This window comes from Coregonus clupeaformis, chromosome 1, assembly GCF_020615455.1.
Source record: "Coregonus clupeaformis isolate EN_2021a chromosome 1, ASM2061545v1, whole genome shotgun sequence".
In the NCBI taxonomy this organism is placed as follows: Eukaryota; Metazoa; Chordata; class Actinopteri; order Salmoniformes; family Salmonidae; genus Coregonus; species Coregonus clupeaformis.
In genome coordinates, this window is record NC_059192.1 from 75,396,715 (window position 1) to 75,411,726 (window position 15,012).

The following is a 15,012-nucleotide window of genomic DNA, read 5'->3' on the forward strand; positions in this document are numbered from 1 at the left end:
ATTGGAGAACCAATTTGGGTGTTTCAGGGTGCTTCCATTCTGTTTTGAAATACATTCTGTGTATCCTAACACTTACATTGGGTTTACATTTAATCACAGTTAAGGTGCACGCACTACTTTTCATGGTTTTACTACACAATGATGGTGTTTTGAGTATTTCAATTTTAACAGTTTAGACTGACTCGAAATGTGATTGTGTACTTTTTATTGGCTTGCTTGGGTGAAGGATTGTATTGGCCAGTTCCTATGTTGTGTCACAATTATTTGAATGGCGTTAGTGACTTCAGAATAAAGCTAAACCTCATTAAAAAAATGAGAGGTAGGCTACATAGAAGCAACACCAACTAATCATCGCGGTTTCACTCTTAATGTGTGTGTCCGTGTGCGTGCGTGCGTGTGTGTGTGAGAGAGTGAGTGTATGAGAGAGAGGGAACGAGAGAGAGTGTTGGGGCTGGAGTATTTAATCTGGATTAAAGTGCACTGCAGCCATGGTTTTTATAATCAGATTGTTGAGATCCTGAGAGGAGCTCTAGCTGCTGCTGATGCTGAGAGCGCGTGTCACACCTGGAGAGAACAGAGTCAATCCGCGAGGGTGATGTGTGAGCGAGCGCAGCGCGTGGTGGAACTGGAGGCTCTTCTATTCTAAGATCGGTTTGCAGCAGATCAATCTACGTTTACACCAGGCAGTGACTTCACTTCACTGAAATACGAAAAACAGGCAATATTCTTCTGGGGGTTCGTCGTGAAGAATGTAAATGTGTAATACAAGTGCACGCAGCTATAGCCAAGCTTTATGTGACAAGCGCACACTATGCGCATCTCGCGGGACATCTCTTCAGGTCGCATCCGACAACCTTGACAAACCGTTATTTTCGAGAATAAAGACTATTGAACTTAACTGATTGAATTGCAAATCGTATAGTCAAGCTAATCGTGGAGAATAGAGTTCGCTTCTCAAAGTGTCTGTGAGGACTGAAGAATAGCCTGCACAATAAGAAGTTGTGTACGTCCAAGTGGTGTGGAGTTCGTCCATGCTGCAGCGATAACCAGGTGAGTTGAGGTCCGTTTTGATATTATTGCTTTTTAATTCAATATGTTTTGGAGTCTCGAAATATTTGATTTCAAGTTCAAATGCTTTATAGACCTGTAAGAACATCCTATGGCTTGAAAATTTTTATTTATAGCATTTAGTTAATTTATGTCATAGTATGTCAGGAACTTTATGTATTTTGTCTCTAGACAGGGCATCATTTATCACAATAACTGATCACCATTTATACCAATGATGTATCAATGAAATCACTGTTTATTATTTTGTACCACTTCCAGTTCCAATTTATTTGGAAGATATCCATAGGCCTAGTGCTGTCACCGTGATCTCTCTCAGTGATGTTAAAGAAAACAGTGGGTCAACAAGTTTCCAGATCTCCAAACATATCCATTGTTATTTCTGTCCATAATATGATTTGTCTGACTTTACAGTGAAAGCGTGCATTATGGGTAATCTGGTTCTCTGGTACTGGCCCGCTGTCTGATCAGACTCAGAGAGTGAGGATTGACACTGCATGGTCTGAGAGGAAAAGAGAACATGTAGGAACTGCCCCGTCTGTCTGTCTGTCTGTCTGTCTGTCTGTCTGTCTGGGTCAGTGCAGTAATGCTCACATGGAGGCACATTGGTGATGGAGAACATTGACTTGCCCTAGGAGGAGTAGAGTAACACGCATCCTCCATAACTCCTCCATAGACAGAATGACATAGTGGCTATCTCAGATTATCAGGGCAAATACTTGCTGCTTCCTATGAATTTTTCCTCTATAGCCTGTATAGTATAGAACATTACACATGAGGTTGGGAATCCATTTTAGGTAGAATTTTACTTAACCCCACAATAGTAAATCCACGTACCACTGCAACTGGTAAACTAGTTGATAGTTACCTTGTTCTATACTGCCAGTGTCACCAGCATGAAGTCTCCCTTTGCATGCTCCACTGACTGATAGTCCTTCATGCTCTTTACATTACATGCTGAGTTGACACGTCAAATGTCCATCAGTCCATCATCGTGTGTCACGCATTATAGTCCCGTGTAGCTCAGTTGGTAGAGCATGGCGTTTGCAATGCCAGGGTTGTGTGTTCGATTCCCATGGGGGGCCAGTATGAAAATATTTGCACTCACTAACTGTAAGTCGCTCTGGATAAGAGCGTCTGCTAAATTACTAAAATGTAAAAAATTATATTAGCCAAGCCGTGGTTGAGCCTGTCTAGAATAATGCTGCCTGAGGCATTTTATAACCATGGATGCTTCCCAAAATGGCACCCTATTCCCTGTATATAGGGCACTACTTTTGATCAGAGTACTATGGGCCCTGGTCAAAATTAGTGCACTATAAAGGGAATAGGGTGCCATTTGGGACGCAGACCATGTCTGTCACAGCACAGCGCTGCCATGGGCTTAGACCATGGAGACCAGATTACTACAGCTAGTGGAAAAGGCTTTATTCTCACTCAGAATAGGTTTTGTGCAGATTTGTATTTGTATGTGTGGAGGAGGTCTCTGGAGAGAGACAGAGAGAGATAGAGAAGTGTTTGTGTGTGTGTGTGTGTTTGTGTGCACCTGCGTATAATGTTTGTGTGTGTGCACTCACGCACCTATGTGTGTATATTGCTACTATTTATGTGAATGCACTGTGCACCCATTTACCCTGCAGCACTTGCCTTCGATCCCCCTGTCCCCAGGCTGGGAGGCAGGTCTGATGCTGTTTCTCAAAATGCATGCTACAGTGCTCCAAGCACGCAAATTGGAGCACTGGAGGGTCGGGGTATGAGTACAAATCAAAGTATGAGAAACGGAGCACGGAGGGCACTCCTCGAATGCGTACCCCATTTATACATATTTTGAAGCATGCATCGATCCAAGCTTCAACGGAAACAATGCAAAGAAATATGACGCAACCATGTAAAATATTACGCAAAATGTATTGAAATCAATGATGGCCATTATTTGAGCTGAAGCGAGAGAAAATACATTCTGACTTCGGAATGAAATGTTGCCTATTCACATCTCATATGTTGCCTCACTACAATATTTTATTTTGATACGTTAATAAATACATTCTGTGTTAATTTTGGCATGTTTACCTGCCTACGTACCGTAGATAGCAAGCCCATAATAAATCAATAGGGCTAACTGGCTAGCTTCTACTGAAGAATTTACATCTATCTTGCATAATATTAGTTTTTGGTCATTTTTGACTGTTAAAATATCTGGTTAGGTACATTATTACGATTCACTTATAGCTAGCTGATAGTTATAAAGCAAAACGGTTGCTTTGTGTATATCTTGTTTTGTCTCTATTGTTGCCATTGTCCAGGCTGAAAGAAAGTTCAGTGAATGGGGAGGTGAAGCGTGAGGTAACACAGTAGGGGGAGTAGGAGTGCTTCTCAAATTGAATGTTTTATGCATTCTCCAGACTCTCGTCCTGACAAGAATGTACACAAGAGAACGTGGTCGGAGAATGCACTCGGAGCATGAGAGTGTGGAGCACGGTAGTATTCATATTGAGAAACATCCTGTGATTCTTTGTGTCTACAGTAGCTGATCGCTCTCCATTTTGGCTGAAGGAATTACAGAGAATTTGCTGCCAGCTGCTGTAGAATTTCTCTAAATTGTGCCATAGCTCCATAATGCAGTTAAATAATCAATCAATTAACTCACTTTAAAGTGCGGAGCACTTGACCCAGTCTGAGTCTGAAATGGCATCCTATTTCCTATATAGTGCACTAAAACTACGAACAGTAGTGCACTATGTAGAGAAAAGGGTGCCATTTCGGACAAATCCCCAGGTAGACTGTGTTGGAGGAACTGGGATCTCATTGGGTCCTCATCATCATCATCTTCCTGTTCACTGATCCTGTCATTTCCACACTCACAGTCACTACATTCTGAGCTGAAGGAGTTCTGTTAGCTCTGTTCCACTCTCAGCTCTCTAGTACCGTGGGAACAGAATCGATGTAAACATACAGGCTGTCATGGCTGCCTGAAGGAGGTGATTGAAAGCATCTCTGACTACCGTTGCTATTCATCTCAGTATTACGTAAGCTGCTCTTTAAGCTGATAAAGCAAGAACTAATCACATCATGTTGACGGGCTGCTCTGGGCTCTGACGACAGTGCTAAGAGTAAGACAAACTGATCCCACTGGTTGAATCAACGTTGTTTCCACATAATTTCAACCCAAAATAATGTACTTTGAATCAACCTGGAAACTGATTGGATTGGCAAAACGTCGTCAACGTAAGCGCACTTCGTCTTCTTTTCACACAATTTTTAACCTAAATCCAACGACATGGTGACATTTGTTGTTGATTTCACATTGAATTCACGTTAGTTGACAACTCAACCAAATGTAAATCAAAACTAGATGTTGAACTGATGTCTGTGATGGATGAGGATGAGAGATACATATTCTTGATTGAGCTTAGAGTGAGCTTTGGAGAATCTAAGATTCACTTGGTTGCGTGGCAACAATGCAGAGAGGTGTGTATAACAGACCTCCAATCATACGCTTGGTCAGAGCGGAAGTGCATACGGGGCGGCAGTAAGCCTGGCTGTCAAGAGCATTGGGCCAGTAACTGAAAGGTTGCTGGTTTGAATCTTCAAGGTGGAAAAATGTCCCATTCTGCCCTTGAACAAGGCAGTTAACCCCAAACAACAACTGCTCCCAAGGCGCCGATGATGTCGATTAAGGCAGCCCCCCGCACCTCTCTGATTCAGAAGAGTTGGATTAAATGCGGAACACACATTTTAGTTGTGCAACTGACTAGGTATCCACTTTCCTTTCCATATAGGCTTACTGTATAATGAACAGTAGCTGACAGTGTTGTTCTTTTATTTTATTTTTATTTTTTAAATGTTTTATTTTTTAATATATTTTTTTATAAATATATATATATATATTTTTTTTTTGGGGGGGGGGGGTGGATCAGCTTAATATTGCAGATAGATTGTATCTTCTATCAATGTAATTGTCTGCATCACTTCCAATCCCCCATGTTTTTTTTATATTTTTTATATATACAGTGGGGAGAACAAGTATTTGATACACTGCCGATTTTGCAGGTTTTCCTACTTACAGAGCATGTAGAGGTCTGTAATATTTATCATTGGTACACTTCAACTGTGAGAGACGGAATCTAAAACAAAAATACAGAAAATCACATTGTATGATTTTTAAGTAATTAATTTGCATTTTATTGCATGACATAAGTATTTGATCACCTACCAACCAGTAAGAATTCCGGCTCTCACAGACCTGTTAGTTTTTCTTTAAGAAGCCCTCCTGTTCTCCACTCATTACCTGTATTAACTGCATCTGTTTGAACTCGTTACCTGTATAAAAGACACCTGTCCACACACTCAATCAAACAGACTCCAACCTCTCCACAATGGCCAAGACCAGAGAGCTGTGTAAGGACATCAGGGATAAAATTGTAGACCTGCACAAGAATGGGATGGGCTACAGGACAATAGGCAAGCAGCTTGGTGAGAAGGCAACAACTGTTGGCGCAATTATTAGAAAATGGAAGAAGTTCAAGATGACGGTCAATCACCCTCGGTCTGGGGCTCCATGCAAGATCTCACCTCGTGGGGCATCAATGATCATGAGGAAGGTGAGGGATCAGCCCAGAACTACACGGCAGGACCTGGTCAATGACCTGAAGAGAGCTGGGACCACAGTCTCAAAGGAAACCATTAGTAACACACTACACCATCATGGATTAAAATTCTGCAGCGCCTGCAAGGTCCCCCTGCTCAAGCCAGCGCATGTCCAGGCCCGTCTGAAGTTTGCCAATGACCATCTGGATGATCCAGAGGAGGAATGGGAGAAGGTCATGTGGTCTGATGAGACAAAAATAGAGCTTTTTGGTCTAAACTCCACTCGCCGTGTTTGGAGGAAGAAGAAGGATGAGTACAACCCCAAGAACACCATCCCAACCGTGAAGCATGGAGGTGGAAACATCATTCTTTGGGGATACGACTGCACCGTATTGAGGGGAGGATGGATGGGGCCATGAATCGCGAGATCTTGGCCAACAACCTCCTTCCCTTAGTAAGAGCATTGAAGATGGGTCGTGGCTGGGTCTTCCAGCATGACAATGACCCGAAACACACAGCCAGGGCAACTAAGGAGTGGCTCCGTAAGAAGCATCTCAAGGTCCTGGAGTGGCCTAGCCAGTCTCCAGACCTGAACCCAATAGAAAATCTTTGGAGGGAGCTGAAAGTCCATATTGCCCAGCGACAGCCCCGAAACCTGAAGGATCTGGAGAAGGTCTGTATGGAGGAGTGGGCCAAAATCCCTGCTGCAGTTTGTGCAAACCTGGTCAAGACCTACAGGAAATGTATGATCTCTGTAATTGCAAACAAAGGTTTCTGTACCAAATATTAAGTTCTGCTTTTCTGATGTATCAAATACTTATGTCATGCAATAAAATGCAAATTAATTACTTAAAACTCATACAATGTGATTTTCTGGATTTTTGTTTTAGATTCCGTCTCTCACAGTTGAAGTGTACCTATGATAAACATTACAGACCTCTACATGCTTTGTAAGTAGGAAAACCTGCAAAATAGGCAGTGTATCAAATACTTGTTCTCCCCACTGTATATTCCCCTTTATTACTTTTCAACCCCACCATCCTTTCCCTACTTGGAGTAAATTAGTGAACAACAATGCCCAGGCCTCTACTTCCGGTCTATACTTACTATCTACACCTTATGGACAGAGTTAATTTTACAATAATTCTATTATATATATATATATATATATATATATATATATATATATATATATATATATATATATTTTTTTTGCTCCTGAACTTCTTCTACTCTCAACCTCTCCGATAATTTTCATGATGTCCATCCGGTTTGCTTCTAAATGCCATATCTTTCTAACTGTGCTCTTTCCCAAAAGGGAAAGAAAGGGTTGTTCTTTCTTTTGCTGACTCCTAGGTGCCTCGGTCTGCAATGTAAAGATAAGAAATGGCAGAGATAGGAGAAAATGGGGCAAGAGGAAGAGAAGGAAAAGATGGAGGAGGTGGAGTGGGAGGTCATGACCCCCAGAGCCCAGCCCGCTGTCTGTCTCCTGCTCCCCCAGTCAGGGCCCACCATGGCGGGCTCAGGAGGGGGATCGTGATCCAGCTAACAGGCACAGAGGGTGAGTGGGACAGTCTGGATGACAACGAGCTCATCTTCCCCCTGGAACACGACTATGACGACCAGACCCCCTACATCTCCCTCTCCAAGGAGAGACAGAACTCCACAGAGGAGGAGAACCAACATTGCCTGTACTCCCCCCTCTCCCCCTCTTCTCCTGAGTCCCTGGGGGACTCCTCCATCTTAGCCCCCAACTTCCTCTCCCCCAGCCCAGCCACCCCCACGCACCGGCCCCTGGCCAGCCTGGTGAAATCCCTGTCCACGGAGCTGGAGCTCCCTCAGGGCTCATCCCTTAGACCCCAGCCCTTCCTCAGCCTGGTCAAGTCCATCTCTACTGAGATCTCCCGCTCAGAGCCAAAGGTGTCCCAGTCCAAGTCTGACTCCCGCCTCAACCTCCACCTGCAGTGGAAGAACCTGACTCAGCCTAAGGGAAGGAGTAACGGAGACTCCTGTACCGCCCCACCCTCGCCAGTCGCTCTATCTCCGTCCGAGGGGACCAAGGCGGCCTTCTTCAAGATGGAGCTGGAGGACACGAAGCGGAAGTTCTCTGAGGCCATGCAGGAGCCTATGTTCAGTAAGCCTATCAGTATGTTCAGTAAGATCATGGGGGATGAGAAGGAGAATGCAGCAGCAGTAGGCAGCCCCAAGCACCAGAGAGCTACAGGGACTCCCTCAGTCGGCTCCCCCAGCTCCAGAGGGGTCTGTGTGGGGAAGATGGACAGCATGGAGGTGGGTAACACAGAGTCTCCTCTGCGGAGCGCCAAGAGAGCGGACGGTGGCTCTCCGCCTGTGTTTGACCTGCCGTGTGCCAGACATCCCAGGAAGGGTCTGCCCACTAGAACATGTTCTGTCCTCGATCACCACGGTAACAAACTCAACTACAAGACAGAGGAACTGGAGATCTGCACGTACGATGACGTCATGCAGGTTGTGGCCCTAGAGAGTCATCATCATAGTCGTCTGCGGAGATTGCCAGGTTCTCTGATCTCCTCAGGACCCCATCGTGTGGTCAGTCAGCCCACCTCTCCACCACCTCCACCACACATGGGGTTGTTCTGTGTGGCTGTGTTGTCCTATGTCTACTTCATCCTCCCCCTGGGCCCCTACATGTCAGGCCTGGCTCAGGGCATGGCGTTTGGCTTCCTGCTGGGGCTGCTGCTCATCAGGCTGGGCACAACCAGACACACCGCTCAGCCACATCCACACAGAGGCGTTCAGTCCCTGACTGAGGCTGTTCAGCAGGCTGATGCCCACAGCACCAAACCAGACGTCCTCAAGGTAAGTCAATGTTCAACAAAATGAAGTCAGCAAATGAAATACATAACAACATAAAAACCTGAAGGTGAATTCCTTTTTGTACAGTTCATTTCTCTCAGCATAAAAGCCCAGCTAGGTCTGAATGGAGACTTATAACACATGAAGTCAGAATATGGCCTTGGTCTTGACAGATGTCAACACCCATACAAGAATTTGCTGAATAGAAAACCATATTTTGAAATTGCACTTCTCCTCCTCCATACTGTGGCATGAACTTTTTCGAACGTTGTTCTTAGAACAAGTCAGCACATCCACCCCCCCCTCTCTCTCTAACTCTCTGAGCTTGAATCCTTTCTAATGTGGTGCCTGTGCGACAGCTAAAAGTGCCTGGAATGCAATTAACGTCTCCCAATAAAAAGTTCCTAAAATAGATACAGAGCCTCGTTAGTGTTGTCTCACAGCATAGCAGGGCACAGCCTTGCCAGGTGCAGGGTATAGCTCCGACCCAACGTTGTCAGCTCCAGAGGCAATTAGCTGAGCAATTTGTTAGGTTCAGTGGCAGGCAGAACAGTGTTATCAGTGGTAAAGTGTAACGCCACAGGGGGAAAGAGTGTGTCTTAGTGAGGAGGGATAATTCCCTTGTTGGTTAATTGGCGGGTTTATTTTTAAGGTGGATGTCAGACTGAGCCTCGGGGTAGAGTTACCCGTGGTCATCAGTGTGAGAGAGTTATGAGACTTTCACTCTCCATCTAACATTGATACCATTGAATGACCCATGCTCCCCGAAGAGCAAAAGGGTTTAAGTCAAGTCCAACATTGATAGATATTTTGCTTTGTAGCTTTCTCTATGTGTCATGGTGTATTTTCACTCTCTGACTAAGTGACAGGTGTTTCACTCTCTGACTAACTGACAGGTGTTTCACTCTGACTAACTGACAGGTGTTTCACTCTCTGACTAAGTGACAGGTGTTTCACTCTCTGACTAACTGACAGGTGTTTCACTCTGACTAACTGACAGGTGTTTCACTCTCTGACTAACTGACAGGTGTTTCACTCTGACTAACTGACAGGTGTTTCACTCTGACTAACTGACAGGTGTTTCACTCTGACTAACTGACAGGTGTTTCACTCTGACTAAGTGACAGGTGTTTCACTCTGACTAACTGACAGGTGTTTCACTCTGACTAACTGACAGGTGTTTCACTCTGACTAACTGACAGGTGTTTCACTCTCTGACTAACTAACAGGTGTTTCACTCTGACTAACTGACAGGTGTTTCACTCCCTGACTAAGTGACAGGTGTTTCACTCTGACTAACTGACAGGTGTTTCACTCTGACTAACTGACAGGTGTTTCACTCCCTGACTAACTGACAGGTGTTTCACTCTCTGACTAACTGACAGGTGTTTCACTCTGACTAACTGACAGGTGTTTCACTCTGACTAACTGACAGGTGTTTCACTCTCTGACTAACTGACAGTCATTTCACTCTCTGACTAACTGACAGTCATTTCACTCTCTGACTAACTGACAGTCATTTCACTCTCTGACTAACTGACAGGTGTTTCACTCTCTGACTAACTGACAGGTGTTTTACTCTGACTAACTGACAGGTGTTTCACTCTGACTAACTGACAGGTGTTTCACTCTGACTAACTGACAGGTGTTTCACTCTGACTAACTGACAGGTGTTTCACTCTCTGACTAACTGACAGGTGTTTCACTCTGACTAACTGACAGGTGTTTCACTCTATGACTAACTGACAGTCATTTCACTCTCTGACTAACTGACAGTCATTTCACTCTCTGACTAACTGACAGGTGTTTCACTCTCTGACTAACTGACAGGTGTTTCACTCTGACTAACTGACAGGTGTTTCACTCTCTGACTAACTGACAGGTGTTTCACTCTGACTAACTGACAGGTGTTTCACTCTCTGACTAACTGACAGGTGTTTCACTCTGACTAACTGACAGGTGTTTCACTCTCTGACTAACTGACAGGTGTTTCACTCTGACTAACTGACAGTCATTTCACTCTCTGACTAACTGACAGGTGTTTTGAAGGACAAGCTACTATTTGAGGACAAGATATTATCAACATATGAAATAGCTCATTGCACAACAGCTAGTCTTAGTCATTGAAGCATGCTCCATGTGTCATTCAAGTATTCTCTCACAGTCTCACTATGTAACTGGGTATGTTCCCATAGTCCCAGGGCTGGATGAACGAGATGTTTGAGTACAACCCAGAGACCTACCACCTGTCCCTTACCCACTCTGTGTTCGCCACCCTGGAGGGGCACTGCCTCCGCCTGGACTACCCCAGGAACAACATCAGCCGTAGGGCCACCTACGACGAAAAGCCCCCCGAGGCTGTGGTTGTCAGCTCACGCTGCTTCCAGCTACAACACGGCAAGGTCTGTCTGCTTGGTCTGTCAACTTACCTTCACTGTTCAAAGCTTACCGTTTCATTTGAGGAAATAATTAAAACATTGAGATGGTATGAATGCATGAATAATAATAAGCACATGTGTTAATGCTGTGTTATAAAATAAATAGAGCTTGCACACTCATAAGCCCCACCACGTACATTTATTAATAAACAAACAACATTTAGATCCTGCAATGACCTGACGGAGATCCTTGCAGGATGGAAACGTTGTTTGTTTGTGAATAAAGGTGCGTGGTGGAGCATGTGGAGTGTGCCGGCTCTATTTCTTTTAAACCTACTTGTTTCGGCCTTGAACTACATGACGTGCATTTGATCACACTTGTCTCAATGTTGTGTTATAACAGGTTTATAATACGTTTTGTTGTCATACCAGGTGTTCCTGCTGCCCTCTGCACTAGCCCGTAAGAGGCTGTGGAACCTGAAGTACCCTATCTGCATCGAGCTGGCAGTGGGAGAGGGGGTCATGGAGGAGGAGAAGGGTAAAGTGGAGACCCCAGGAGAGGAGCAGGGGGGAGACCGCCAAACACGTCCCACCGCCACCCCCAAACCAGCAGACAACCTCCCTACAACCCTATACCTCTTCGGACGGACAGGAAGAGAGAAGGAGGAGTGGTTTCATCACTTCCTGTCCGCGTCCATGGTAATGGAGAAGGAGAAGGAGCAGGAAAGGCCTGGCAGATGTGTGTCCAGATCAGGTAGGAGAAGCATTGTTTTTCTTTGTTTTTGTTGTTTGGTCTTTGTGTTTGGTTTGGTTGTCTTTTTTCATCTTTTAACTGACTTCGCGCTAGTCTTTTATTTGTGATTGTTGCATAATGATAAATCTCAACACAGTGCACATATTGGCCATGACAATATAATGCACTAGCAATACACATGGAAAGGGAAGGAGAAATCAAGCAAATGTTACTCTAGTGGAACTCCGCGTAATAAAGCATTTATAATGGATTAGTAAATCATTTATTCATCATTTATTATTAATCATTACTCCAATCATAAGATGTTTAACATAGGTCCATATAAATGATTTACTAATCATTAGTTATAGTCTTTTTGTGTGGCCTCATCTAGTGTGAGCTATTTGTACTTTATAAATACTTTATAAATGTTTTGAGTGACCAGTGTAATTTCTCACAAAAAGATGGACATGCCATTGGTAGACATTCCAGCAGTACCTGATGCTCCCTACGGTCTCAAAATGGCCCCTAGAACATTTTTGATGTCATAACACATGGACTCCAGTGTATTATTGATTTTATACAGTGGGTTACCAGCATTAAAAAGCAAGATTATAAGATTATAAGATTCCAAACCATGATGCTGCATTCACTAACACTGGTTGTCAAGTGCAATTTTAAGCGTTCTCTGGTCGTTAGTTCTATTCATATTGACAGCCTTGTAAAGCAAAACTACCCAAGCGCTGGTTGATAGTTCCAGAACTATTGCAAATAGAAATGGTTGCTATGGAGGATCTTCCCCCCTTGCTTGCTAGCCAACTACACAGCTAAAACAATCACTTCAGACTGAAGCTGGAAAGACAGCAAACTACCTGCCTTTTTTTTTTTTTTACCAGTTTTTCTATTTACATTTCTTTGTATGTATCCATAAAAATTATGCTGATTCATGATTTCGACTGGCTGAGAAAAGCTGCCTGTCTGTCTAGTCCCGACTCCCAACATGTTCATTATTATGGGACACAGTGGAGATTGAATTTCGATATTGCAACAATGTTGAAAATGTTGGAGATAATAATGTCTAGATGCTTTTTACAGTGGATATCAAGTTTATAAATTGCATGGCTGGGCAGATGAGACACGGTCATCACTAGTTACCACAGCCACAAGGTCCTAAACCCTGCCTATTTCTACAATTTATCTTCTTAAAATGTGATTTTAAACCTAACCCTAACCCTAACTTTCAACACGGCAACCAAAATGCTGCATCTGCAGTAACCGAGTATTCCAGCCACTCTCTTCCTATGAACCAGTTGCTATTAAATGAACGTCTTTAGACAGAAAACCTGCGGTTAGGGTAGGATTCTAGGCTAACCTGGGCTGGCACCTCTGTTCCAAGATCGTCAGGAACAGTCGGCTTTCTGATATCCATGGTGGCAGTGGCAGATTAATTAGCTGGTTAGAGCTAAATAGGCTAATAACACCAATACCTTTGCCTCACGCCTTTGCCTCAGGTAGCCTACCATGTTATTCAGGTAGCCTACCACGTTATTCAGGTAGCCTACCACGTTATTCAGGTAGCTACCATGTTATTCAGGTAGCCTACCACGTTATTCAGGTATCTACCATGTTATTCAGGTAGCCTACCACGTTATTCAGGTAGCTACCATGTTATTCAGGTAGCCTACCACGTTATTCAGGTAGCTACCATGTTTTTCAGGTAGCCTACCACGTTATTCAGGTAGCCTACCACGTGATTCAGGTAGATACCATGTTATTCAGGTAGCCTACCATGATATTCAGGTAGCTACCACGTTATTCATGTAGCTACCACGTTATTCAGGTAGCCTACCACGTTATTCAGGTAGCCTACCACGTGATTCAGGTAGCCTACCACAGATCAGCATGTGTTTCCCCCCGCTTTCCATGGTTCTGATACAGTGCAGCAGAAATACAGAAATCACGCCAACCTGTCTTATATTTGAAATGTTTTGCTATTTTTATATAGGGACATAAAACTTGTGGCTAAGCCCCCTTTTGACCACTCATGGAACCAGGCCCGCAAGCAGAGCTGTTTTATACAGACAGAAATTTCATTTGGGGCATAGGCACATACAGACACAGCTTGGCTACATTGTAACCACGAAGCGGCCATGGTGCATTCGCATATGGGGCTCAGCCAGGACTGTTAGTTTAGTAACTGAATGAAAAGATTTTAACAGAAAAATGCAGAATGGTGTTACATGCCTGTAAACAGCTTGGGGAGGAAATTATTTAACAGATTTAATCATGTAATATTAGGCCTACTGATTATTTTCTCACTATCTACTAACGAGCTACTCATTGACAGCCCACGAGCTACCGGACATGCAGTTTTCTGCTAAGGTGCAACCTTTGGTAGGCTGATGAAAGCAGTGGCGTGTATTTATGGATGCCAAGGGAAGCCAGCCTTCCCCCCCAAAAATACCAAGAAAAATAAATAAATAAATGTATATTTTGTCTCTGTGTTTCCTTCAATTCGCAAGAGGCTGAATGTATCTCACCAGAGAATGCATCCGAGGGAGTGAAACAGCGCCCCTCTGTCTCTGTATGTGTATTCCATCTATCTGATGCTGTCTGCTCAAAAAGAGTATGACATTGTTGCCGCTCGTAGCATTGAATGCAAGGGAAGCCAGCGAGCATTATAACGGCAATGCTGATCCAACCATTAATTCATACATTGTGCCTCTGGCCTGAGAGGATGGAAGTGCAATATGTAGCTAGATGTAGTAGGCTAATGTTAACTAGCTGGCTAATTGTTGCCCATGAAAGGAAGTTAGTCTAAGGAGCTAGCATTTTAGCCATGTAGCCTAGACCGTTTCAGCAACATGAAAGAGAGGAGGATGGCATTGGTGTTTCTCTACAAGTAGGGTGAGTCAACATGCTTTCTCTACTAACACACACACACACACAGAGAAATCAGTACCTTGGACAGACACATGATATTTAGCTTACATTGATTAGAATAAATCATTTTTTGAATATTTTAGTTGTCACTGTATTAGACTAAGCATAGGTGATTTGATGATGTTGAAAAGTTGAATGGTGCTGGAATAGAGGCGGCAGCTCCTGTTTTCTTTGCAACTTGTGGTAACGCTCTGTGGTTCTAAATCAATAGTTGTTTAGTGGTCCGATAATGTCGGTAACATTAACTTGATTGGCCATGCTGTAGGTCATGCAACTGTTTGTTACATGGAATATGCTTTGTGGACTCCACCAGACAGATGTTGCTCTCTGGTTTTTTATTCTGCCACTGTGTCTTCTTATTGTCTCGGCCTTTAGGTCTATATATATCATGGTGGCAAAGGCATATGAACTAACAGGTTATAGAGCAAACAACGCAATTATCACAACACATAGGTTGTAATAATATGG

General features: G+C 43.7%; 1 protein-coding gene across 2 annotated transcripts in view; it reads left to right on the forward strand.

The window, feature by feature from the left end:
* Positions 1-501: 501 nt before the first annotated feature.
* The window catches only part of LOC121577028 (testis-expressed protein 2-like), a 34,192-nt gene continuing 19,681 nt past the window's right edge, over positions 502-15,012 (forward strand). For both annotated transcript variants that reach the window (XM_045222726.1, XM_045222727.1), the window contains exons 1-4: positions 502-1,050; positions 6,974-8,493; positions 10,686-10,892; positions 11,301-11,622. In XM_045222726.1, coding sequence (XP_045078661.1) covers positions 7,042-8,493; positions 10,686-10,892; positions 11,301-11,622 — 1,981 coding nt within the window. In that variant the 5' untranslated portion in view covers positions 502-1,050; positions 6,974-7,041. The remainder of the gene's footprint in view (positions 1,051-6,973; positions 8,494-10,685; positions 10,893-11,300; positions 11,623-15,012) is intronic.